This window comes from Prunus mume, linkage group LG4 (genome assembly GCF_029339155.1).
Source record: "Prunus mume cultivar Tortuosa linkage group LG4, ASM2933915v1, whole genome shotgun sequence".
NCBI lineage: Eukaryota > Viridiplantae > Streptophyta > Magnoliopsida > Rosales > Rosaceae > Prunus > Prunus mume.
This window is the reverse complement of record NC_142701.1, coordinates 18,948,793-18,974,015: the sequence shown is the minus strand read 5'-3', so window position 1 is coordinate 18,974,015 and position 25,223 is coordinate 18,948,793. Positions and strand designations below refer to the sequence as shown.

General features: G+C 38.0%; 5 protein-coding genes across 7 annotated transcripts; 4 read left to right on the top strand and 1 right to left on the bottom strand.

The window, feature by feature from the left end:
• Positions 1-1,689: 1,689 nt before the first annotated feature.
• Positions 1,690-4,723, top strand: LOC103329982 (uncharacterized). The gene is made up of 3 exons (XM_008232519.2): positions 1,690-2,351; positions 3,374-3,977; positions 4,125-4,723. Exons 1-3 carry the CDS (start codon positions 1,777-1,779, stop codon positions 4,560-4,562), a joined length of 1,617 nt encoding a protein of 538 aa, XP_008230741.2. The 5' UTR covers positions 1,690-1,776; the 3' UTR covers positions 4,563-4,723.
• Positions 4,724-7,217: 2,494 nt separating this feature from the next.
• On the top strand, positions 7,218-9,657 carry LOC103329981 (uncharacterized). The gene is made up of 3 exons (XM_008232518.3): positions 7,218-7,797; positions 8,348-8,948; positions 9,082-9,657. The coding sequence occupies exons 1-3, from the start codon at positions 7,238-7,240 to the stop codon at positions 9,535-9,537; spliced, it is 1,617 nt and encodes a 538-aa protein (XP_008230740.2). The 5' UTR covers positions 7,218-7,237; the 3' UTR covers positions 9,538-9,657.
• Positions 9,658-9,770: 113 nt separating this feature from the next.
• On the top strand, positions 9,771-12,240 carry LOC103329980 (uncharacterized). Its single transcript, XM_089049537.1, has 4 exons — positions 9,771-9,892; positions 9,965-10,452; positions 10,956-11,556; positions 11,653-12,240. The coding sequence occupies exons 1-4, from the start codon at positions 9,803-9,805 to the stop codon at positions 12,106-12,108; spliced, it is 1,635 nt and encodes a 544-aa protein (XP_088905663.1). The 5' UTR covers positions 9,771-9,802; the 3' UTR covers positions 12,109-12,240.
• A 602-nt stretch (positions 12,241-12,842) lies between these two features.
• Positions 12,843-17,364, top strand: LOC103329979 (Small GTP-binding protein). 2 transcript variants are annotated; one of them, XM_089050161.1, is made up of 12 exons: positions 12,843-13,292; positions 13,711-14,461; positions 14,625-14,781; positions 14,894-14,948; positions 15,242-15,309; positions 15,385-15,489; positions 15,588-15,659; positions 15,828-15,941; positions 16,099-16,239; positions 16,318-16,377; positions 16,466-16,675; positions 16,856-17,364. In XM_089050161.1, exons 1-11 carry the CDS (start codon positions 12,942-12,944, stop codon positions 16,629-16,631), a joined length of 2,040 nt encoding a protein of 679 aa, XP_088906287.1. In that variant the 5' UTR covers positions 12,843-12,941; the 3' UTR covers positions 16,632-16,675; positions 16,856-17,364. The 2 variants fall into 2 exon arrangements, with proteins under 2 accessions (XP_088906287.1, XP_088906286.1); XM_089050160.1 differs by having other exon boundaries at positions 12,844-13,292; positions 16,466-16,652.
• Positions 17,365-17,586: 222 nt separating this feature from the next.
• LOC103329978 (putative WRKY transcription factor 72) lies at positions 17,587-20,091 on the bottom strand. Of its 2 annotated transcripts, none has more exons than XM_089050162.1 (4): positions 19,855-20,091; positions 18,828-19,376; positions 18,572-18,685; positions 17,587-18,429 (listed from the first exon to the last, which is right to left on the bottom strand). In XM_089050162.1, the coding sequence occupies exons 1-4, from the start codon at positions 19,942-19,944 to the stop codon at positions 17,674-17,676; spliced, it is 1,509 nt and encodes a 502-aa protein (XP_088906288.1). In that variant the 5' UTR covers positions 19,945-20,091; the 3' UTR covers positions 17,587-17,673. The 2 variants fall into 2 exon arrangements, with proteins under 2 accessions (XP_088906288.1, XP_008230737.2); XM_008232515.2 differs by having other exon boundaries at positions 19,864-20,091.
• Between the last annotated feature and the right edge of the window lie 5,132 nt (positions 20,092-25,223).

Genomic DNA, 25,223 nt, shown 5'->3' with positions numbered 1-25,223 from the left:
CTGAGGAATGTTGTACCTTCCGTGGCAGCTTTGCCAAATTAGATGTCAAATCTGGTACCATCTTATGGCAGACCTTTGTGCTGCCCGATAATCATGGAAAGCTAGGGCAATATTCCGGGGCAGCTATATGGGGCAGTAGTCCAATCATCGACGTGCATAGAAAACATATGTATATATTGCTACTGGCAACATCTACTCAGTCCCTGAAAATGTAAGCCAATGCCAAGAAAATCAGAACAATAATAATTCAACCCTACCCACTCATCCAGATGAGTGTGTTGAGCCTCAAAACCACGGCAACGCAATCCTAGCCCTTGATCTGGACGGCGGCGATATCAAGTGGTACCGCCCTACGACGTGTGGTTTCTTTCGTGCTTCATTAATGCTTCAACATGCCCCACTGGACCAAACATGGATGCTGACTTTGGGGAAGCACCAATGATGCTCAGGACCTATGTCAATGGCAGCAAACTAGATATTGTTGTTGCTGTCAGAAAAGTGGGTTTGCTTGGGCTCTAGATCGAAATAATGGCAGCCTTGTGTGGTCAACGGTAAGTTGACTTTGCTCTCACTCATCATCTACATTATCCTAATTTTCTGTTTTATATATTACCTTCATATCATCTCTCTCGCTTGTGTGCATGAGATCAAAACAATGTGTAGTAACGTGTATCAATTAATCTACAGTATATCTGATACAGTATTCATATTTTATCAATGTGATATGTAGGAGGTTGGACCTGGTGGGATTACTGGAGGAGGAACTTGGGGAGCAGCTACTGACAAGAAAAGGGTGTACACCAACATTGCTAACTCTGAGGGCAAAAACTTCACTCTTAAGCCCTCTAACAACATAACAACCGCGGGTGGATGGGTGGCAATGGATGCTCGCAGTGGCAAAGTCCTATGGTCAACGGTCAATCCAAGCAATGCAACTTCGTCTGGCCCAGTTAGTGTGGCTAATGGTGTGCTATTCGCTGGGTCCACAAATCCAAAAGGATCCATATACGCAATGAACACCAGAACTGGAAAAATTCTGTGGTCGAATGAGACCGGAGCAACCGTGTATGGTGGCATGTCAATAAGCAACGGCTGCATTTGGAAATGGATATAATGTTGGAATTGGATCCCTAACTCCAACGTTCACTGGCGGCACCTCTCTCTTCGCCTTTTGTGTGACGTGAATGAAATAATATTTGTCACTAAATAAATGTTTATTAATTTAAACATACGCAAATCATATTTGCATTTACTTTAATTGTTTAATTTATCAAACAATTAAACAAGATATGTATTACACAATTAAATTCTGTAAATGTGCCTTCCGTAGGACACTAGCTTGTTGGAAGAAGTTCGCATAAGTTGACTTGTAATATCCTGAAATTCCCTTCCTTCAGTCTTTTTCTTTCTCAATACAATAAAAGCTATCACAAATCAATGAATATAATAAATAATAAATCATTCCGTATGGGTTTTTCTTTTCTTGGAATAATATTCAACCCTAATTTACAGTCACGGATGACAACTAATGCGTGCATATTGTTCTTCATTGTCATTGTCCAAATCAAATGATATGATTATATATCAAGAAGCAAGCAGTTTTAAATTTGCAGATCAAAGTTTATTTCAGCATGAATGTTAATGTCATCATAATTAATTAACCAATCCCCTATCTACCTAGGCCCTTTATATTCAGTAAGATGAGCTCCAAGATCTTTGCATCTTATAAGAGCATACATATACGTATATACACGTATATATATACACACAAAATACATGGCTGCTTTAAGATTGATCTACAACAATCTAATTCTAGCCCTTTCTCTGTACGCATGTGGTCTACTTACAACCACAGCCAGTGCAGGAGGCCCTTCACATGAGAAGGATAGAGCTCAAAACTGGTTAAACCACGGTGGTGATCTGTCAAACCGAAGATATGCCAACAGAGAGACCAAGATCAGTCCTAAAACTGCTTCCAAGCTAAGCTTGAAGTGGGAGTTCTACGCCGGTGATGATATATCTGCAACTCCGGCCATTTACGACGATACCCTTTATTTTCCGAGCTGGAATGGGAACATATATTCTGTTAAGGCTTCCAATGGGTCTCTGGTTTGGAAGAAGAATTTGCATGCGTTAACTGGGCTTAACGCATCTAGTTTTGTCGGTGTCAACTGGACAGTATCAAGATCGACGCCAACAATCATTCGTGGCCATGATCTTCTAATTGTTGGAATCTATGGGCCTGCTGTTGTTATTGCCCTTGAACGGTCAACGGGGAAGCTCATATGGTCAACTATGCTTGATACTCATGAGGCAGGTCTTATTACCATGTCCGGAACTTACTACAAAGGGTTAGTCCATGGTCATCACAAATTTCACTCAATTTTTTTAATTTAAAGGGTTAATGGTTTTATTAGTCCCTGAACTTAGACCCGATTTGCATTTGAGTATCTGAATTTCTAAAATGGTTCCCGTGGTCCTTCAACTTCATTTCGTTAAGATAAATGGTCCTGTCATCAATTTTGTTAACTTTTCTGTTAAATACAGGGGTAAAATAGTATTTTTATATTTTTTTTACATTTTAAATTTATTAAAATATAAATAAAATATTTATTAAAAAAAACGTGAACTTCCACGTGGACAAAAAAAGTAATAAAAAATTCTTCTTTTTTTTTTCAAATATTAATTTTTAAAAACGTGATGTTCTTTTACAATTTTAAAGATATAATTTTTTATTCATTTTTATGGTTTTAATATAAAAATACCATTTTACCCCTGTATTTAATGAAAAAGTTAATGTATAACGGTGGGACTAGTTGTCTAAACGAAACTAAAGTTAAAAGACTACAGGTACCATTTTGGAAATTGAGGTACTCAAATGCAAATTCGGTCCAAGTTGGTGGACTAATAAAACCATTAACCCAAATTTAACTATATATCATATCATATTTAAAAGTTCGTCACATGCATGTATATGAAACTTTATACAATTGTGAGATATGGCAAATTATTTGAGCCAAGTCTGACAAATTTTGATGAGGAGAATGTTGGTGTTGGATTAATGTTAGATGGGTTTTTATAACAAGTGGCTCATGCCTTTTTAAAAGTCATCATTTTAATCCTTAAACTCTATGAATCAATGTGATTCTTCCGTTTTCATCAGTTTATGAATTAATGTGATTCTTCCGTTTTCATCTTTATTGTCGAATTCTTACAAAATTTTTAATAAAATTGATTGTGCATCATTGCGTGATCAACTTTGATAAACTTTGATAAGATTAAAAAAAAGTCAAACTTTACGGTGTATATATATACCTTCCTGTAATTTGCTTATTTTATTATATCTTGTTTAATAATTTTTTTATTTTTACAGGAGTTTATACATTGGAACGTCATCACTAGAAGAAACCGTGAGCGCTGAGAAATGTTGTACTTTTCGTGGCAGCCTTGCCAAATTGGATGCCAAATCTGGTACCATCTTATGGCAGACCTTCATGCTGCCCGACAATCATGGAAACTTAGGAAATTATTCCGGGGCAGCAATCTGGGGCAGCAGTCCATCCATCGACGCCCATAGAAAACATGTATATATCGCTACTGGGAACGTTTACTCAGTCCCTGAAAATGTCAGCCAATGCCAAGAAAATCAGAATAATAATAATTCAACCATACCCACTCATCCAGATGCGTGTGTTGAGCCTCAAAACCATGGCAACTCAATCCTAGCCCTTGATTTGGACGGTGGCGATATCAAGTGGTACCGCCAGTTGGGCGGCTACGATGTGTGGTTCTTTGCGTGCTTCCTTAATACTTCAACCTGCCCTCCTGGACCAAACGTGGATGCCGACTTTGGGGAAGCACCAATGATGCTCAGTCCATACGTCAATGGAACCAAAAGAGATATAGTTGTTGCTGTCCAGAAAAGTGGGTTTGCTTGGGCTCTAGATCGGAATAACGGCAGCCTTGTGTGGTCAACGGTAAGTTGACTTTTGACTCACTTATCATTTTATCATAACAGTTCATAATTGCTATCGATCAGACATCAACAATGTAGCAGATATTGTAAATTGTTAACCGATACAAATTAATCACTGCCCTTACACAAATGAATTCCAATTGTATAGGAGGCTGGCCCTGGTGGCGTTGCAGGAGGAGGAATGTGGGGAGCAGCTACCGACATTAAGAAGGTGTACACCAACATTGCTAACTCTGATAACAAAAACTTTACCCTAAAACCATCTACCAACATAACAACTTGGGGTGGATGGGTTGCGATGGCTCCTGGCAATGGAAAAATCATATGGTCAACGGCCAATCCCAGCAATGCAACTTCTTCAGGACCAGTTAGTGTGGCTAATGGTGTCTTATTTGCTGGATCCACAAATCCACAAGGCTCCATATATGCGATGAACACCAAAACTGGAAAAATTCTGTGGTCGAATGAGACCGGAGCAACCGTGTACGGTGGTATGTCAATAAGCAATGGCTGCGTTTACGTTGGCAGTGGATATAAACGTACATATATTGCCGGAACCTCACTCTTTGCCTTCTGCGTCACGTAAATGAACATTTGATTGAAAATGTTATTTTTCTTTTCAACATTGAAAGGAAGACGTGTCAAATTATTTATGAATCTACAAGTTGTTAGAAGGTTCAAATCACATTTGCATTATGTATCTACAAGCCATTTATCATGTACAATTCAACTTTAATTTGACGATCATTTAGTGCACAACTTGATGCTTGGTTTGGTTGGTATGTTCAAGATACGACAGAATTAACTAAATTCTGAATATTTTATCTGTTACGTTCCTGTACTATATATGAATTGTTCCATGATGTTCCAAATTTTAACTCGTTCCTCTTATGTTCCTGTCTAATTAAACCTCGTATACAATCATGCATGACGACAAATGCGTGTATAATAATCAACCAACCGGGTGTATGAACGGAATAAACACCATCCACATCACCCTGGATAAAATATTTATATTTGATCAATTCTGAAGACAGATAATTAGGTTGGATTTAGTACTGCCAAATCACAAATTAAGCTTATCATCAATTCTACAAAGTCTTATTGTTAATTAAAGCTTTTGTGTATACGTCTACCTATTTCAGGAAATCTTTCATCATATACATTTCAATATCACCTTGTGTACCACCTCTCTAATAGATGTGGAGTCCACCAATACAACGGCGCCCACCTCTATTGGAGAGGTGGTATATAAATGTGATATGACTATCAGTGCGAGAAGAAGCCGACCCTTGGCCCTTAATTATATTATCCTTGCATCTTGCAAGAGTTTAAATATTATACGGTACTATAGGCTAGCTAGCTCTACCTCCTTCACATATTGTACTATTGGCTAGTTAGTCTTAATTTGCTTGATATCATTCTTTAATTATTTTCACCAAATTTATCAGATTTTAAACACAATATCATGTTATATATGTTAAGAGTATATGAAATAACAAATGTGGGTTAGGTTAGTTGGCCAAGATAGCGAGTTCATTTCCTTATACCTAAGTTCGAGTTACCTCCCCGTTAGATAAAATTTAAAGTAGATTATCACTTATATAAAACAAATTGTGTAAATGAAATAATAATACGTCCATTAATTAATCTACAAATTTTCATAACAAATTATTAATTTAAAAGGCCAAAATCTTGAACGGTTGACCGTTATCTGAAAGATTTGATTGACTTTTCAGCCTTATCTTGTGTTGTTGAACATGATCTTCAAGTTGATATTACAAAAGATTGTTAACCATGGGTCAATGGTTTGTTTAAATAAAAATAGGTTGATTATTGACTTTGATTTGTGTGTTCACAATTGAAACTTGACAGGAATATACACATTGGAACCTCGTCATTAGAAGAGAGTGCCAGCGTAGAGGAATGGTGCACATAAAAATAACGTGACATGCTGATGTGGTGTATCGAATTTAAATAGTGAACCTAAAGCAAAATAATTGGTCTTTTTCACTTATGCAAAGTATTGTATCCACTTATAGATTGTAATAAGTTTTATCTTTTTGAGATATGTGATTAACAATGTCTATGCTTGATTAACTAATTAAGCACAAAGCTATGATATTATGAGGGAAGCGGGGCCTGGTGGCATTGGCGGAGGAGGAACTTGGGGATCAGCCACTGGACAAGAAAAGAGTGTACACCAACATTGTTAATTCTGATGGCAAAAACTTTACACTTAAACCCTCTAACAACATAACAACTGCGGGTGGATGGGTGGCAATGAATCCTCGTACTGGCGAAATCCTATGGTCAACGGCCAATCCCAGTAATGCAACCTCTCCTGGCCCAGTTAGCGTGGTTAATGGTGTTTCATTTGCTGGATCCACAAATCAAAAAGGACCCATCTACGCAATCAACACCAAAAATCGGGAAATTTTGTGGTCCTACGACACCGGAGCAACCGTGTACGGTGGCTGGTCAATAAGTAATCGGTGCATTTACGTTGGCAATGGATATTAGTGTTGGAGCTGTGTCACCATTTAATGGTGGAACTTCAGTCTACTCCTTCTGCATCACATGAACCTCTCCATTCTTCCAACATGTATAATAATAATAATAATAATAATAATAATAATAAAGCATCTGGCACAAGCAAAATGATACATATTTGCATTGCTTTAAGCCCATAATAAATAAGGTAAATGTTCCATCTATAGGTTGAAAAACCAAATCAACTTACATTTTGTGCACTACTTGTTGATGTTCACTTCTAACCTACAAAGTAGATTATTCAGAGAGAGAAAATAAGAAAGGGGTAATTAAATTCAGTAACATTTAAACAAAGTTATAATATATTTAAATTATGTGGTTTACTGCGTTATTGAACCAACAAATAAATATATTATCCAGACATCTTTTGGAGTTTCAAAAAGTTTAGGAGGAGGAGAGGCTACCCCATCCCAGGACGAGGGCACACTAAGGCCTCTTATCTAGGCATCCTTAAAGATACGAGAATCATGCATGACCATATGCGTGTATATAAATGTCAACCAACAATATAAATATGAAGGGAATAAAACAATCCACATCGCTTTAAAGGATTTTTCTTTTTTGGATGTATATTGAAGACAGATACATACATGTAAGCTGTGTATATAATAAGCAACAATTTTAATGTCAACTAATTGAACTATATATTTTGCAGCCCCTTGGCCCTTTATATACGTGACACAATAAACCTCATAACTTACGAGATACATGGCAGCTTTAAAATTCAACAACAATCATTTAGCCCTTTCTATATTCACCTTTTGTCTACTAACTACTACCACAGCCAGTGCAGGCTCGCATGAGAAGGCTACACAAAACTGGTTAAACCATGGCGGAGATTTGTACAATAGACGATATGCCAGCAAGGAGACCAAGATCAGCCCCGAAACAGTTTCGAAACTAAGCTTCAAGTGGGAGTTCTATACAGGCAGAGAAGTATCTGCAACACCAGCAATTTACGAGGACACCCTTTATTTTCCTAGCTGGAATGGATATATCTATGCTATCAAAGCTTCTGATGGTTCTGTAGTTTGGGAAAAGAATTTAGAAACCTTGACTGGTATTAATGCCACTGGTTATCTTCTTAATGTCAACACGACGGTCTCAAGATCAACCCCGACAATCGCTGGTGACCTTTTGCTCATCGGAATCTGTGGACCAGCTGTTGTTCTTGCCGTGGAACGGTCAACGGGGAAGCTCATATGGTCAACCCTGCTTGATAGCCATGCGTCAAGTGTTATTACCATGTCCGGAACTTACTACAAAGGGTTAGTCATATATATTAGTAATTAATTTTATCCAAATTTGAGGGTAAAAAAAGTATTAATCCCTTAATTAATTTAGAGTTATATCTTAGTGTTGAACATGATCCTCAACTTGATATGATGATAAATAAAAAAATTATTACCAATATTGGTCAATGGTTTTAAAGAAACTAATCAGCAAAAAATATTTTATAAGTAGTAAACTAACCTATGTGGTTCTTACATGGCTAGATATGCCAAATTCAAGAAAGTCAAATAATATATGACGTCCATACATGGCATATACTCAACACTTTATATAATGCCATGTACTCGAGATATTATATTTTGAAACTTGTTACGTTGATATGAATTTCGATCGTTAACGGAGGAGCCTTAGATTGTCTTAATTTTAATATTGGATCGTTATTGTAATGGCTCCTTGTGGCTAGCTAGTGGCTTTTTTATATTGAAATATGAATCTCCTAAAATTTCTTAAAAAAAATCCCTTTGCTTAATTTGCAATTTCCATCAATATTTTTCAATTTATAATACTAATTTAGAATTTCTACAGCGGTTTGTACATTGGAACTTCGTCAGTAGAAGAAAGTGCCCCCATTGCTACATGCTGTACCTTCCGTGGCAGCTTTGCTAAATTAGATGTAAAATCAGGCACCATCTTATGGCAAACATTCGTGCTGCCCGATAATCATCAAAAGCGAGGGCTATATTCAGGGGCAGCAATCTGGGGCAGCAGTCCATCCATTGATGTCCATAGAAGACAAGTATACATTGCCACTGGGAACTTGTACTCAGTCCCTGAAAATGTAATCCAATGCCAAGAAAACCAGACCAATAATTCAACCATCCCCACTCATCCGGATGCTTGTGTTGAGCCTGAAAACCATGGAAACTCAATCCTAGCCCTTGATTTGGACGGTGGCAATATCAAGTGGTACCGCCAGCTGGGCGGCTACGATGTGTGGTTTGTTGCTTGCTACCTTAATGCTTCAAACTGCCCCATTGGACCCAATGTTGATGCTGATTTTGGGGAAGCACCAATGATGCTCAGAACATATGTCAATGGAACCAGGAGAGATATTGTTGTTGCTGTTCAGAAAAGTGGGTTTGCGTGGGCTCTGGATCGGAACAATGGCAGCCTTGTATGGTCTACGGTAAGTTAATTAGTCGGCTTTAAACATAACGTGACATGCTGATATGATGCATCGAATCTAAATAATGAACCCTAAAATGATTAGTCCCCTCTACTTATGTAAGAGGATAAATGATTTGGTATTGTATCTGCAGGAAGCCGGGCCCGGTGGCATTGGCGGAGGAGGAACTTGGGGAGCAGCTACTGACAAGAAAAGGGTCTACACCAACATTGCCAATTCTGATCGCAAGAACTTCACCCTGAAGCCATCTAGCAACATAACAACTGCGGGTGGATGGGTGGCAATGGATGCTCGCAGTGGGAAAGTCCTATGGTCAACGGTCAATCCCAGCAACGCATCTTCTCCTGGCCCAGTGAGTGTGGCTAATGGTGTTTTGTTTGCTGGATCTCCAGATCCACAAGGATCCTTATACGCAATGAACACCAGAACTGGAAAAATCTTGTGGTCCTATGAAACCGGAGCATCTGTGTATGGTGGCATGTCAATAAGCAATGGCTGCATTTACGTTGGAAATGGATATAATGTTAGTTTTGGAGTTGTGCTTGGATTTACTCCTGGAACCTCACTCTACGCCTTCTGTATCACATGAACTTTTATCTCTCCTCCATTCTGTAACATCATAATAATAATAATAATGTAAGGGCAATGATTTGGAATCACCACTCTAATGTAAAACCTTCTTTACTATTTGGAATAAATTATTATATTCTGTAAATGGGATCAGTAATCTATACGATTAGTGATTAATAAATGTCACACTTGGTGTTACTCCAAAAATTGTAATCCTATAAATAGAAATACGCCAAAAGTTTAGTCCCCTGCATCCTGTGTGAGCACTTCAAGCTTTCACTTCGATGGCGCCTGCAGGATCCTCTAACAATCTTTTTCTTCTTTCTCTGTGTATGGTTTGTCTAGTTATAACACCAAGTGCAGGTTTCAATATTGTAAGCTTCTCTCTCTCTATGTGTGTGTGTTCAACATTAACACTGGTTTCACAACTTGGTTGTTGGTTGCAGTGGCGTTCTGCACAGAAGCACAAGGCTGCAGCCCAAGATTGGCTAAACCATGGAGGAGACTTGTACAACAGAAGATATGCAAACAGGGAGAAGAAGATAAGCCCTGCAACAGTTTCCAATCTCAGTTTGAAGTGGAAATTCTATGCAGGCGGTGACATAACTGTGACACCAGCCATCGTCAACGGCACTCTCTACTTCCCCAGCTGGAACGGCTACCTCTATGCTGTCAAAGCCTCTGATGGTTCCTTGGTTTGGAAGAAGAATGTGCAGGAGCTGACAGGCTTTAACAACACCGGTTTCATCCTTAATGTCAACTCCACCGTGACCCGATCGACCCCAACTGTTGCTGGTGATCTGCTCATTGTTGGGATCTATGGCCCTGCTTTTGTTATTGCTGTGAAAAGGTCCAATGGAAAGCTGGTCTGGTCTACCAGACTTGACAACCACACGAGAGCTTTTATCACCATGTCCGGAACCTATTACAAGGGGTTAGTCAAACTTAAAATCTACCTTTCTTTTTTCTTTTTTTTATTCTCTTAGCTCCCATGAATTCTCTCTCCTCTTTTGAAGTTTCCCTCATAGACATTATGATATGAATTAAATTGTGAGTCAGTCAATGGAGTTACTTGAAAACAAGTTCAAGTTAGGGAGAAGATAAGCTACACCATGTGGTTCTTGGCTATTTATGACCTGCTCTGGTAAACAAGAGGACTTTTTTATGCTCCACCTGATAATTTATTCATATTGTAGTTTCTGTATGTGTTAAAAAAATATAAGATATGCTAGACTTTTGGCAACTTGACATCCGGGTCTTTGATTCATTTTATGAAAGTGTTTCAATCCTTCCAAAACACTCTTTTGTTTAGTGTGTGAAAACTGAGAAAAGTCACGTTACCTCTAACCACTTGCTTAAAGTAATACTGCATCTATTGTAATTTTACGGCACCCCATTTCAATTTTCATAATCTTATTAGTATGTGCTTGTTTGAAGGGGTTACTATGTTGGAACATCCTCTCTAGAAGAAGGACTCACCATTGAGCAATGCTGCACCTTTCGCGGGAGCGTCTCGAAGTTAGACGTTCGAACAGGAGCAATCTTATGGCAGACCTTCATGCTGCCAGACAATTTTGGCAAGTTTGGAGAGTATGCTGGAGCAGCAATATGGGGAAGCAGCCCTTCCATTGATGTCCCTCGGAACCTTGTCTTCATTGCCACTTCAAACCTGTACTCAGCTCCTCCACGTATAATTGAATGCCAGGAGAAGGAAAACAATCAAACAGTGCCTTCTCACCCAGAGGCCTGCATTGAGCCTGACAACCACTCTGAATCCATTGTAGCTCTTGATTTAGACACTGGGAAAATCAAATGGTATAAGCAGCTAGGAGGCTATGATATATGGTTCGGTGCGTGCCATCGACATTTGGACCCAAGGTGCCCGCCTGGACCTAGCCCAGATGCGGATTTCGGTGAAGCACCAATGATGTTAACCACATATGTCAATGGGACTAAAAAGGATATTGTTGTTGCTGTTCAGAAAAGTGGGTTTGCTTGGGCTCTGGATAGAGATACTGGTAGCTTAGTGTGGTCTACGGTAAGTTTTCTAGCAGCACAATTGAACTAAATGGAATTGGTCTTAAATTTCTGTCTGAATTACATAACAAAAACTGAACAAAATGCTTTGATATAGGAAGCTGGACCAGGAGGGCTAGGAGGAGGAGCAATGTGGGGTGCAGCCACAGACGAAAAAAGGGTCTATACAAACATAGCCAACAGCCAGCACAAGAACTTCACTCTGAAACCATCCCAGAACAGCACAATTGCTGGTGGATGGGTGGCAATGGAGGCTCGCAGTGGCAATATCATATGGTCCACGGCCAATTCCAATGATGCTACTGCTCCTGCAGCTGTTACTGTGGCCAATGGTGTTGTTTTCGGAGGATCCACGCACCGGCAAGGACCGATATACGCAATGAATGCTAAGACAGGAAAGATTTTGTGGTCATATGATACAGGAGCCACTGTGTATGGTGGCATTTCAGTTAGCGATGGATGCATTTACCTTGGAAATGGTTACAAGGTGTTTAATGGATTCGTCAACCCCAATTACACTGCAGGAACCTCGCTCTTTGCCTTCTGTGTTTAGGACCTACCAATATCCCCACTATGTAATGTTTTTACCTTTTCTCTCAGTTGAAATGATGTACCAATAATAAGAATATTGATGAATCTTCTGAAGTTAGTAAATTAACAGAAGATGCAGAGCATGCCAACAAAAGTTAGAGCAGTTTTCATCAACTTATAATTTGCTCGAAATGCTTCCCTTATTATACAAGCCAACATATCATCACTGACCTGGATTTTGATCCATGCCTCAAAAGTGATGGGCAAATCTCAGCGAAACCTCCCTACTTTAAGCAAATGCTGCGGTGCGAGGATGTCCAGTATAGCCGCGCGGCTATAATCAGTGTTTAAAGAAAGAGCCGGTAAAGCCTGCGGCTATACTATTTATTGCATATTTTTTTAAAAACAATAGCCCAGTCAAGCCGAACGGCTATACTATTTTGAAAATTTTTAAAACCACTTATAGCCGAGCGGCTATAATATTTATAAAATTTAAATGAGAGGACCTGCCTAGCGTCTAGGCCCCAGCAATGAGGCGCCCACGTGTCGAACAAGTATAGCCGCTCGGCTATACCATTTATTTAAAAACATTTTTTTAAAAAACGAACCCAGTAAATCCTTGCGGCTATACTATTTTCAAAATTAAAAAGGAGTATAGCCGCTCGGCGATACTATTTATAAAATTTAAAAAAAAAACAATTTTGGATCCAGCTACACCAGGCCATTCACCAAAACAGCTTGCTCAATCGAAACGACGACGTTTCACGAGCAACAGCTTCTGTTACCCAAAATTCTGAATTTTAGCTTCGCCGCAGTGCATACTCATCTCTGCTCCACAGCTCGTTAAACCCTCAAATGGGTTTTCTTAGAAGAGCTTCGAAGACCCTGAAGTCATCCAAGTACTTGCCTTTGTTGCAAACCAACTCTAAATTCAGCCCAATATCTAGTCTTTCCAGACGGAACCCACTTTACAGTGAATTCAGTTATGGCCATTTTGGATTGAGCCAAGCGTTTTGTTCCCATTCTCGGAAAAACAGCAAAGACAGTGACATAGATTTGAGCCAGTATCCCACTGAGAGGATTAGGAACTTCTCGATAATCGCCCATGTCGATCACGGAAAATCTACTCTCGCTGATAGGCTTTTGGAGCTCACTGGGACTATTAAGAGAGGTCATGGTCAGCCTCAGTACCTGGACAAATTGCAGGTATATAAATCTCTTATGATTGTTTTGTGTAATTTGGAGAGGGAAAGAGGGAAATGGTTTTTTTTGGAATGTTTTCTTGCTCTGAGTTTCTGCATTGAGGATATAAGTCTGTTTCAATCGTCTGGTATATGGGATTTGTTCTTCTTGTCTCTGTCGGCACGATAGTCTGGTTTACTTGCTATTTTTATGCATAAAGTTTAAGTTTTTATTCATTATCTTTTTGGTTGCATTTGAAGCTCTTGCCATTCTTTTCTCATAGTTTAAGAATGAACCCGTGTCAGCATGTCTCTTACTCTTATTCAACCAAAGGTTGACAATGGATATCCTTTTACAGCTTCAGCTTCTAGATGTTCATTGCGGAAATTGTTTGTTATTGTTTCTACTTTATATGCCAGACATTTGATTTGGGTTTTCTTAGGTGGAGAGAGAAAGGGGAATTACTGTAAAAGCGCAGACAGCTACCATGTTTTACAAGCACAATTTTTATGGTGCAGACAACAATGGTGACCATGAAGAACCAAGTTTTTTATTAAATCTGATTGACACGCCTGGTCATGTGGATTTTAGCTATGAAGTATCAAGATCCCTAGCCGCCTGCCAGGGTGCCCTTTTAGTTGTTGATGCTGCCCAGGGTGTTCAAGCGCAAACTGTTGCAAACTTTTATCTTGCCTTCGAATCTAACCTGACAATAATACCTGTCATTAACAAAATTGACCAGCCAACTGCTGATCCTGATCGTGTTAAAGCTCAGCTAAAATCAATGTTTGATCTCGACGCCAGTGATGCTCTTTTAACATCTGCCAAAACAGGCCAGGGTCTTGAGCAAGTCCTTCCTGCAGTCATAGAGCGCATTCCACCTCCTCCTGGAAAGAGCAAATCACCTTTGCGCATGCTTTTATTGGATTCATACTACGATGAATATAAAGGAGTTATATGCCATGTTGCAGTTGTTGATGGCATGTTGTGCAAGGGGGATAAAGTTTTATCTGCAGCAACTGGCCAAGCTTATGAAATTTTGGATGTCGGAGTCATGCATCCTGAGCTTACTCCTACAGGAGTTCTCCATACTGGACAAGTTGGGTATGTTGTTACTGGCATGCGTTCGACCAAAGAGGCACGCATTGGGGACACACTTTATCATAATCGAACCATCGTTGAGCCCCTTCCGGGTATGTGCATCACTTTTTTTCTTTTACTCTTTTTTTTTTGGGCTTCTGCACCATTTAGGTAGTTTTGTTTCTTGAATCTCCTTTAACAGAAGAAATAGAAGTTCAAGGAGGAATACCAAAACCTCCTTCACTTTTATTGTCACTGATAGTGTTCAACCTGTAGGGTTCAAGCCTGCAAAACATATGGTATTCTCTGGTCTTTACCCCGCTGATGGATGTGATTTTGAAGAACTCAACCATGCAATTGAGAGACTGACCTGCAATGATGCCAGTGTATCCGTTGTCAAGGAGAGTAGCACAGCATTAGGTATGGGTTTTAGGTATGGTATTCACGACTAATAGCTTTTCTTTTTAACTGCTCAAATAAAGGATTTTGCATTCAATAAGCTTCATATGAAGTAGACATGTTATGCTTACTGTGTTCAACTACAGGTGTGGTTTCTTAGGATTACTCCACATGGATGTTTTTCACCAGCGGCTTGAACAGGTAACCAGATCGTAGTTTTATTTATGGATATGTTAAAGAAATTTGCTTAATGGAGGTATCACTTCTGTGCGAGAATGGCCCAATATAAGTGTTTTGTTTTTCTTCTTCATTCATAATAGAAATCTATAATAGACTTTTCTTAATACATCAGAATGAAATATATACACTATTTTTCAGTGGAATAATTTTGTTAAGGAAAGAAATGTTATTAAGAACTTCATGATTTGCGTGTTTCACAATTTACTTATGGTGATTGACAAAATAAGAATTCATGTCTCTTTTATGGATAATAGGAGCATGGAGCTCATGTTATTTCTACCATTCCAACTGTTCCTTATATTTTTGAGTATTCTGATGGAAGGTATGTATTTAATGATATCTTTGTAAGATTTTCTTCTCATATGGTGTACCAAATATAATGCTGGTTCTCTTCCAGCAAAGTAGAAGTTCAAAATCCTGCCACATTGCCCTCGAACCCCAAGCAACGAGTAACAGCTTGTTGGGAACCTACAGTTCTAGCTACCATCATTATTCCTAGTGAGTAAGCTCTCACACACCCTTAGCATGTTTTCCCCCCTCTCAACGTTGAGAGGCATTTATTCATCCAGACTCCAGAAGTAATTTGTTCTCCAATTGAAGGTATGTAGGGGCTGTCATCACCCTCTGTTCTGAGCGGAGAGGGCAGCAGTTGGAGTATTCATTCATTGACAGGTAATTCTTCAATGATCACCGAGCCATATTGGCCCTATTTTTTTGAAGGGTTCACCTATACTCATATTTCATGAAAGTGGATTACTGTTTTTCATATGATGGTGTCTTTGCTTAATATGAACTCATCTGTAATTGAGATGCTGATTCTTTGTAGTCTGATATATGTAGTCAACGAGCCTTTATGAAATATCAATTGCCTTTGAGGGAAATTGTTGTTGACTTTTACAATGAATTGAAGAGCCTTACGTCAGGATATGCATCATTTGATTACGAGGACGCAGAGTAAGTTTCAGCGCTCATCGTGTCTTTTAAGGCTCATTCTCGCCTGCCTTCCTTTAATGTATGACTCATTAGGAATAATAAACAAGAGGCGACTGCTTTTTTTTTTTTTTTGTACTGATGGTTATTTGCAAATTCTTCGATGAATGTATAATGACAGATATCAACAATCTGATATGGTCAAACTTGATATCCTTTTGAATGGACAACCGGTTGATGCAATGGCAACAATTGTTCATAACTTGAAGGCGCAGCGTGTTGGTCGTGCACTGGTGGAGAAGCTCAAGAAACACATAGACAGGTCTGTTTATCTATACAAAATGGTAATTTCGGATTTTTTTGTTCTTTTTTAGCAGCTCAAAATGTAGGTTCTGAGCAGGCAAATGTTTGAGATAACGATACAAGCTGCAATTGGCTCAAAGGTTATTGCAAGGGAGACGTAAGTACTAGTTAATTTTTTTTTGTTTGTCATGTTATAGCTCTTGAAACATTTACCGTTCAGCTAAGATTCTATACGTTTGTGGTAGGATTTCTGCTATGAGAAAAAATGTTCTTGCCAAGTGTTATGGTGGTGATATCACTCGAAAGAAGAAGCTGTTAGAGAAGCAAAAGGAAGGAAAGAAGCGAATGAAGCGTGTCGGTTCTGTTGATATACCTCAGGAGGCATTTCATGAACTACTGAAGAGTTCGTAGAAAAAAGTCCAGAACAGTAGCGTATGTTTGTAACCGCCTAATTTGTACTTACTGTTTCTCCTTTTATGTTCCTTTGCCATTAGTATGTTGTCAAATTTATTTATTTTGGCGTTTTACATACATGACACCCAATAACTCTCTGTAGACTTGTAGTTTATGCGGCTTATGTTAGCCACTCTTCAACAGCTCAGTGGCTAATCCACTCCATGTTTTTGGGATTTCAGATGAAAGATTATTTTGGCTAACCATCCACGGTGAGGAAATAACCGGGTAAGAGGAAGCTGTTGGGACATAAAAAGAAAAAAAGGGACAGATGTGCATTGGCTTTCAAGGAGGCTGTCTCAAGATTTATCAAAAGTTAAATGTAGAGAAAAGATCACATGTCCGATCATCGATGATAATTATTTTCTCCTCATGCATCACACAGAATTGAATTGTGATACCTTAATGTTATAGATTCTGATCAAATAACAATATCTTTGTGGTTATTTGATGGGAATTGAAAGCTAATATGGAAAAGAACCCTGTTGGGATGGAATTTTTTGAATTTTGTAAGTTCAACTCTTATCCTATGATGCATACATAAGATGCCTTTTATTCCACAGATAGTGAGCCGTTTGTGTGCTCTGCAATACCACATCTGCAAGAATATTTTATGTAAATTTGTGTTTTGCTACAGTCAAATCTCTTATTTATATATCTAGTATCAGCTGGAAATGTGCTGTAATATTTATCGCCGACTAGTCTTTATCATGGTTTCAGAGCACTGTGCGCCTGTAAATAAACTTCTAAATTTTCATTACAATAACTGAGGATAATGTTCTTTTGTCTGGCGTATTGTTTTGCTATATTATCAATCCGAACCATAGAATTAAACAAAAGTTTACTTGATCAATGCTCAAAGATTGATAGTTTGGCAACACAACACGAGTGACTGCCCCGCTGCAAAAGAAAATTTCCAATGGTTGATATCATAATTTATAAGCTTGTATCCCTGATAGCAAAAGTAGATGTAATCAGGGAAATGACAGTGGATCACGTTTCACTTTTGAGAGTCTGAAGATGACAATCTGTTGAAAATGCTCGGTGTGCTGCATCCTTTCCCGTTCTGTATCAATGGATTATGAGAAGTAAACTGATGAGCAGCTTCACTCCACTTCAAGTGGTGTCCTAATCTTTCGCCTTGGTTTCCATGAGTAGCAGCACCACCTCCAACCATGGATGAAAGTGCTACGGCAATTACTGATTTGAAATTAGGGTCTGACGTGATTGCCTTGGTTAAAGATTCTGTTAAAGACACCTGAGAAGAAGATTGGTGATTCTTTTCTGCGTAAGGTTGATCTAGATTGAAGGACCCTTTGTCAAACGGCAGTGAGCCATATTTAAGGTATCCATTGCCCCTACTGTTTGGCGAAATGTTGGACTCTGAGGAACAAAAGCTGAGGCTTGAAGGGAATGTGCAAGCTGAAGCAAAGCTAGAAGACAACCTATTCAAATGGATTGGTGAAGAGGATGGAGAGGCAGTGAGGTCTAGAGTGATTGTGGGGAGCAAAGGGTTGGATTTGGGCAAGTAGAGCTGGTTTGTTCTTGAACTATCAAAGACACCAAAATCTGATCCATTGACTAGAGTGGCTGTGGAACCGAAACCCGGCTGAGATGTGGAGGAGCCAGACAATAGCATGGAAGCTGCCGCAGCGGTGGTGGAAGCCATGGAAGAGGCTGTGAATGGAAGCGGGTGGTTGTGTGTTCCTTCATAGGTGGTGATTAAGATGGACATATCCTCATAACATCTTTGCACCTGAAATCATGTACAAAAGGAGTACACATATATTAATCAATCTTTCAATTTCAAAAACATAAGGATCTATCTATCTTTTCAATCATATATTTTCATAATATTATGAAGATATATGATTTTGTATATACATTTGGGGACCTACCTGCTTTCTCACGGGGCATGCTGGTGCAACTGTGCAGCGGTAGTATGCTCGTGGGCATGGATTTCCTTTTGCAATCTTCTGTCCATATTTTCTCCATTGGCATCCATCGTTCATCTGTATGAGGAAATCAAGTATATATTGATCCTAAGTTAATATCTTTAAGAAACCAAAAACCCAACACACATGTACATAATGAAACAAAAACAAAAGCAAAAGCATTGTGAGAAAATAGATTTATAACAAGAAGAAATCATACCGTTGGGGTATCGCATCTAACTCTGACGGAAACCCTAGCTCTTTTTGCATTGGCCTGCTGTGGAACTTCATCATCTTCATTTCTCGTTGTCTTTGGTGTTTTACTTGATGGAGGCAAAGATTCTCCAGCTCCAGCTTCTGAATGATCCTTGGGCTCTTCCAAACTAGTCTCCTGAGGTTTTTGGCTACGCACAAGCTCCATAGGCAACTCCATTAATTTAGAGTTACCTAATCCAAGAGTAAGGTTGGCATTCAAGTCTTCATGATCAACTTGAACAAGTTTGAAGTTGGTGGTATTAGTTTCATCATTTTTGGGCTCCCTTGGACTTCTTCCGAGGCAAAGAGACAAGAGCTGATTTGGTTCTTCAATTCGACGAACACCAACATCAACATTTGTAGCTTTCTTGGAAGCCTCTTGTCTAAGGATGTCAAAAAAACGACATTGGAGAGACTGGTAATCCTTCTCCATATGCTGTAAGGTCAATTTTAGTCTGGCATTTTCTTCTCTCACCTCACCCATTTCAGCTCTGGCATTTTCAAGTTCACTCTCCTATGTATCCATCATATAAAAATAAAAAACGAAATACTTAACAAGGACTCAGAGTCAAAATTAACAGATATGTATTAGAAATTTGAAGATATTAAAAACCTGTAAAGGAAATTAAAAATTAATTAAAATTATTAACAGTAGCTAGCAACAAGTGATCAGTGATTATATCTGGTAATGGACAGTACATTGAATGTGAAACTATACATGAACAGAAACTCCATAAAATATATAATTAAGAAAAGTACTCTAAATTTAAAAAAAAAACTGCGATTCTATTCAGAAAACTAGTAGAATTTTCAAGACATATACATCGATGATCTCTTTCATAGAAACTCAGTGAGAGATATTCATATCCAGTAGTTTATTGAACAGCAACCATATCTCTCATGAGAGAACATGGAAATTAAATAGAAAAACATCATTAATTTGCCACAAAAAAAGAGATTATCAAAGTAATTACTTATTTTAAGACATATACCTCTCTTACCTCCTGACTGTAAATCTCTTGATAGCCAACAGATTCATCAACTTTCTTCTCTGGGGCTGTTCTACTATTAGAGTTTGGCATTCTCAATTGCTTTATAATTAGCAGATGAGTTTGCGCTCTAATTACTTGAACATCTCCATTAACTTCTTGCAAAACAACTTAATTATAAATAATGGTTGGTGTGTATAGCAGATGACAGATGGGGTTACAAGCCATATGACTTGTGATAAAATACAAATTTGAATCCGGTTATCATCTATTGTCCATTACGCAGCTACACACAAATTGTCAACTCTGCAACCCAGTTTCTTTCATTTATTTATAACTTTTCTCGATTAAACTAATAAATAAAGTAGCAAGAGTTTAATAGTTTCAACATGTCCACAGTTGATGAACATATTAATGAGCTTCCAGAGAGCTGAATTTGCGGGAACCGTGTGTATTATATGTAGCAGTACACTACGTCTTTGAAGCTTCGTACAAGGGAGACATCACATGGCTATAAGAGTCAACGTATACGTTTTAAGTATGTATAGGTATGACCTTCTAGTATTAATGGTGGAGAGACAGCCTCACTAAGACGGGAAATTTTTAGTTCACACCACCTCATGGTGTTATCAATTCACTCATATTATAAGACGTGTATTTATTTATTAAAACTATAATGTAAATTTATCATATATATCATCCACTAATATTATAATACGTGAATTAATAACACCACGCGACAATGTGACCGTTGCATCCCAAAATTTTCCCAATGCGACAATATAACCAATTCATTGTCGGCAGTCAATACGCTTGTTATACACGGGAAGAGACTTCACTCGGCTTTTCATTGCATAATTGCATTGACCAGTTTGATTGTATATGGAAGAAAATTTGGATAATTATTATAGAATTTGTTCTGTATGAAAAGGCTCTATGTAAGATGCAGTTGTTATAGTCGGTCCATACAAATGGCATACCGTGCATGATCTTCTATCAGAATTTTCAACTTTCTTGCACATCCATTTGTAGATATATATTCATTTTGATCAGAAAAATAACTTATAAATGTATATATATATATATATATATATATATATGATTATCTAGTCTTTGTTAAATGTATTCATTTTGTATAAATTTTACGTTAAACTTAGTTTATATCATTGATCCAAAACAAAAGCATACTTACAAATCATGCACAACCCACAAAAGTGATTAAAATCCTTGATTCAACAATCAAAAGCATACTTACTTAAACTTACAATATTACCAATCCGCCACGCAACGTCAGAAACGCTTACTCCTTTTCACTCAATTTTTTTTAATTAATTATCTCGGGATCTGAGTACCAGGACTGGTAATAATTGGTTTGCATCTACGCAAACAAATCTCATCCATTAGAAGATAAGACATGTTATTATATATGCATGTGATTTTTTGGAAACTGTAACCCCAAAAACAAAAATATTGATCTTTTGAAACTTTAAGATATGTCCGTTCAACTGTTGTAGTATAAATTAAAAGGATCATGGTCAGCATGATATATAATTATGATTCTTAAATAAGGAAATAGTTAAACATATCTAAAACCAAATAGTCTTGGACACACATGACTTTGAGGCTTTGTATTTTAATTAATGTACAGTAACCATCCCAAGATCATAGTTTATAGAAAGGAAAAACATTAAATAAATCCTATTCCCACCAGCAGATCATGAATATTGAATCCTGCAAACATAATTCATAATTTATGCAAAGGCGAAAATTTTCTGTAGCTCAAATTGCGTATGAGAGGATTCTGATATGAGAACAAATCAAAGTGCATGATCGAAAATTTGACTAAATAAAATACAATATATAATGAATGATACCACTCTTAATATCACCGAGGTCTTTTATGATAAAACTTCACCAAGCTACTTACCTGTCTCTCTGAAATTTAACACATACATATCCAAAATCAACTTTTACATATCTTTTCAAGGAATGCTTAATTTTAATTCTTTATCATTACCTTCCTCATCCAAAAAGTAAACAAACCCCCCTACAAAATAAAGGGCAATATGTCCTTATTTGTGACTCTTGCACCTCCTAATTAATTAAGAGTTATATATTTAGTACCTGGTGATGACTTTTTTTGTTGTTGAGAAATTCTATGATTGCATTCATAATTCAACCAAAAAAGCCACTAGCCACAAAGGGCCAATACAAACTAGCCACAAAAGGCCATTACAATAACGGAGCGGTCTAATATCAAAATTAAGACAATCTGGTGCGTCTCCACTAATAATCAGGCAGGATCGAAGAAACTCTGGCATAGGCATCCCAACTAAGATTACAAACTTAGAATAATAAAAAACTTGACAAAACCAAGCCATAACAATACAAATAAAACTCTCACAAATGAGAGATGAAAAGCTCTCACAAATGATAGATGAAAAGCTCTCACAAAGAAGAGATGAAAAACTCTCACAAAAGGAGAGGTGAAAACTACACAGAGAACCCAAAGAGTCTCTGCAACTTATTCCAAACATAAAGAAATTGCAAAAAAGATGGTGGTGGAGATCCGACGCCGAAATGCAAGTGAAGATCCGACGCTGAGCCACAGCCGCCTATAATGGTTGGATGAAGATCATAACAAAACTAAGATAAATAGGAAAAACCATTTGTCTCTGAAAATGGGGGAAGAGGTGAAAGGAGGAAGAGAAGAGGGGAGAGGGGGGAAGAACAATGGCTTCCTCCCCCCTCAAAGTGGAAAAAGCTCTAAGAGTGTTTTTGGGGAGAAAAGGGGCTAGGGTTTTTTGGAGTAGAAGAGTTACCCGGTGATGACTTAACCCATATATTTTTTAATGCAGATTTTTTGAAATTAATAAAGTTATTAGAGATACTATATAATTATTTAAAGTTGATGGCTTTTGAAATAAGAAATCGTCATAGCATAAAGGCATGATGTCGTGAACTTTGGTATAACGTAATTAAGGAGCCATGATGAACAACACAATGAATGGACTGGAGGCGCCTTTTCAAGGTGTTTAGGTATGTCGTGGATTAATTAGTCTTTGAACAAGTTTATCATCATGAGTTTGTTTGTTGTTGTGGCTAGCTCCTAGCTAGTTAAAAACTTTTACTGGGTGCGGTCAATGGTAATAATACATTTTTAACGGCAGCCACAGCCCCTCGGCCATGAAAGAAGTTGTAGTAGAAATGGAAGCGTCAACAGGTCTCTTTATCTTAGTCTTGCACGTCGGGGAACATGAAAGTTTACTGGCACTTGCATTATGCATACAAGAATTGACTCTCTTATATTTCGGTGATGGTTACAGAATAATATTATAAACTGAAGAGAGAGTGATGGTTACAGAATAATATTATAAACTGAAGAGAGAGAGAGAGAGAGAGAGAGAGAGAGAGAGAGAGAGATGGAATGAGAGATTGCGGTCCACACCACATGAATCAGTTTGCACTGCGTTGTCAATACATTAGATTTTTTAGTCTAACTAGTCGCTGTAGGAAGAGACTTAAAGGCCAAGTGGTGCTTATTATATTCAACTAGGTCAATGCTCTGAACTCACTAGCTATAGCTATTGATTTTTTTTCTTTCTTTTTTCTTTTTTAAAAAAAATTTAGGGGTAGATTGGCTACTCTGACCATCAGCGTCAGGATAGACCCACGACCTCGAGCCGAAAGAACTTACACGTGGCACCCAACTGCCAACTGCCACTGGTATGAATTTATGTAGGAAAATACAAATCGCAAACCAACGAGGACTATTGGCAGTGAGATTCGAGCACTGATAAGACTACACATAGTGCAGAGACCTTACAAACTGAACCAACCTTCGTTGGCTATGGCTATTGAATTTTGATCAATCAATTTCATGGCCTCTTTTAGTGCTAATGATATTTTATAAGTGCTACTAAATGAACTCTAAAATTGACTGAGTACACCCTATGATCTAAGTACATCCAAATATTTAAATCAAAATGTAAAATTAACTAAATAAACCGTATTTAACTACCAAAAATACCCTTGATACATACACTCTAAAAAACACATCTCATACCTCTTTAACCACAGAGTCTACACTTAAGCAAAAACCAATATTAAAATGCAAAGTAATACTCATATTTAGCCCAAACTAGCTTCACCTAATGCCTTGGAACCGCATGTAAATACGTTGAATTGTATTGAAGCATAAACCCGATTCCCAATAGAAAATGCATTTCACAGAACCATCCACTTTGACAAAATATTGGCTCATAAAAGATCTTTGACAAACTATTGTCTTATAAAAGATCCACCCCCTCCTTGTAAGGTAATGCATCTCTGTTAATAGTGCTTTTGGTAGGACACATAAGAAATTTTACTATAAACCCAGGTGCTTCCCGGGTATTCATCTAGCAAGTCTCATCCAAATGCTGCAACAAACGGTTCTGTAATTTGAAACCATTATTGGCACTCTAATGGCACCCTTAACTCTCAAACATTAATTTCTTCCATGCAATGCTGATCAATAGGGAACTAATTCACTAGTCCAATAAAATTGACATCTTATTAGACAAGCATATATCATCACGACTAAAAGATCAACAGAGCCCATAGATCCCAAGTACTCCAGCCATAACTACCGACACTATCGATTTCATCACCAGCTCAGGCCGCATCACTCCCATCCCCTGGAGGCTGCATCACTCCCATGGAGGCCACACCCACCCCACTCTTCGTTGTGCCGTACACCGCACCCATGCTTGTGCAAGCCATGTCTGCGTGTGTCTGGTTGTGGGAATTGGTTGTGTGCAAGAATCTAGATAGAGCTCTATTAAAATTAGGGTGTACTTATTACAATTATATTTGTTTCACAATTTAATATATTCTTTTTGGTCTTTTTATATTATGGTAAATTAGTAGTTCGATAAATAGTTTGGTAGTAGAGTGTACTTAGTTAATTTTAAGGTTCGTTTAGTCGCATTCTATTTTATTAAGCAATGAATTTATTAAAATAGTGATATAAGTAGGTAGATTTTTATTTTTCTGGGCTGTAGTAGTTCTGGTCTCAGCCCGTCAATATTTGTCTGGGCCTACATTAAGATTTTGCACCTCAGAAAAGAAGAGAAATGTCACAGGTGGCAAATCTTCTTTTGGACTCAAAGGCATGATAATTGGGTTGACAATATGTGAACCCTCCCTTTGGTTGGGCCATGGACACACACGGGGAGTTTAGGAGTTTTCAAAGTGTTATTCTCGTAAACTCGTGTTTTATCAGTCAGTTCTGCTTTGCCAAAACACAATAGCAATCTTCCTAAGCTTCTTCCTTCCCCTTGGCCTTGGTCCCAAATAGCCTAGTAAATGAAGGCTGGTGGTGAAAACGT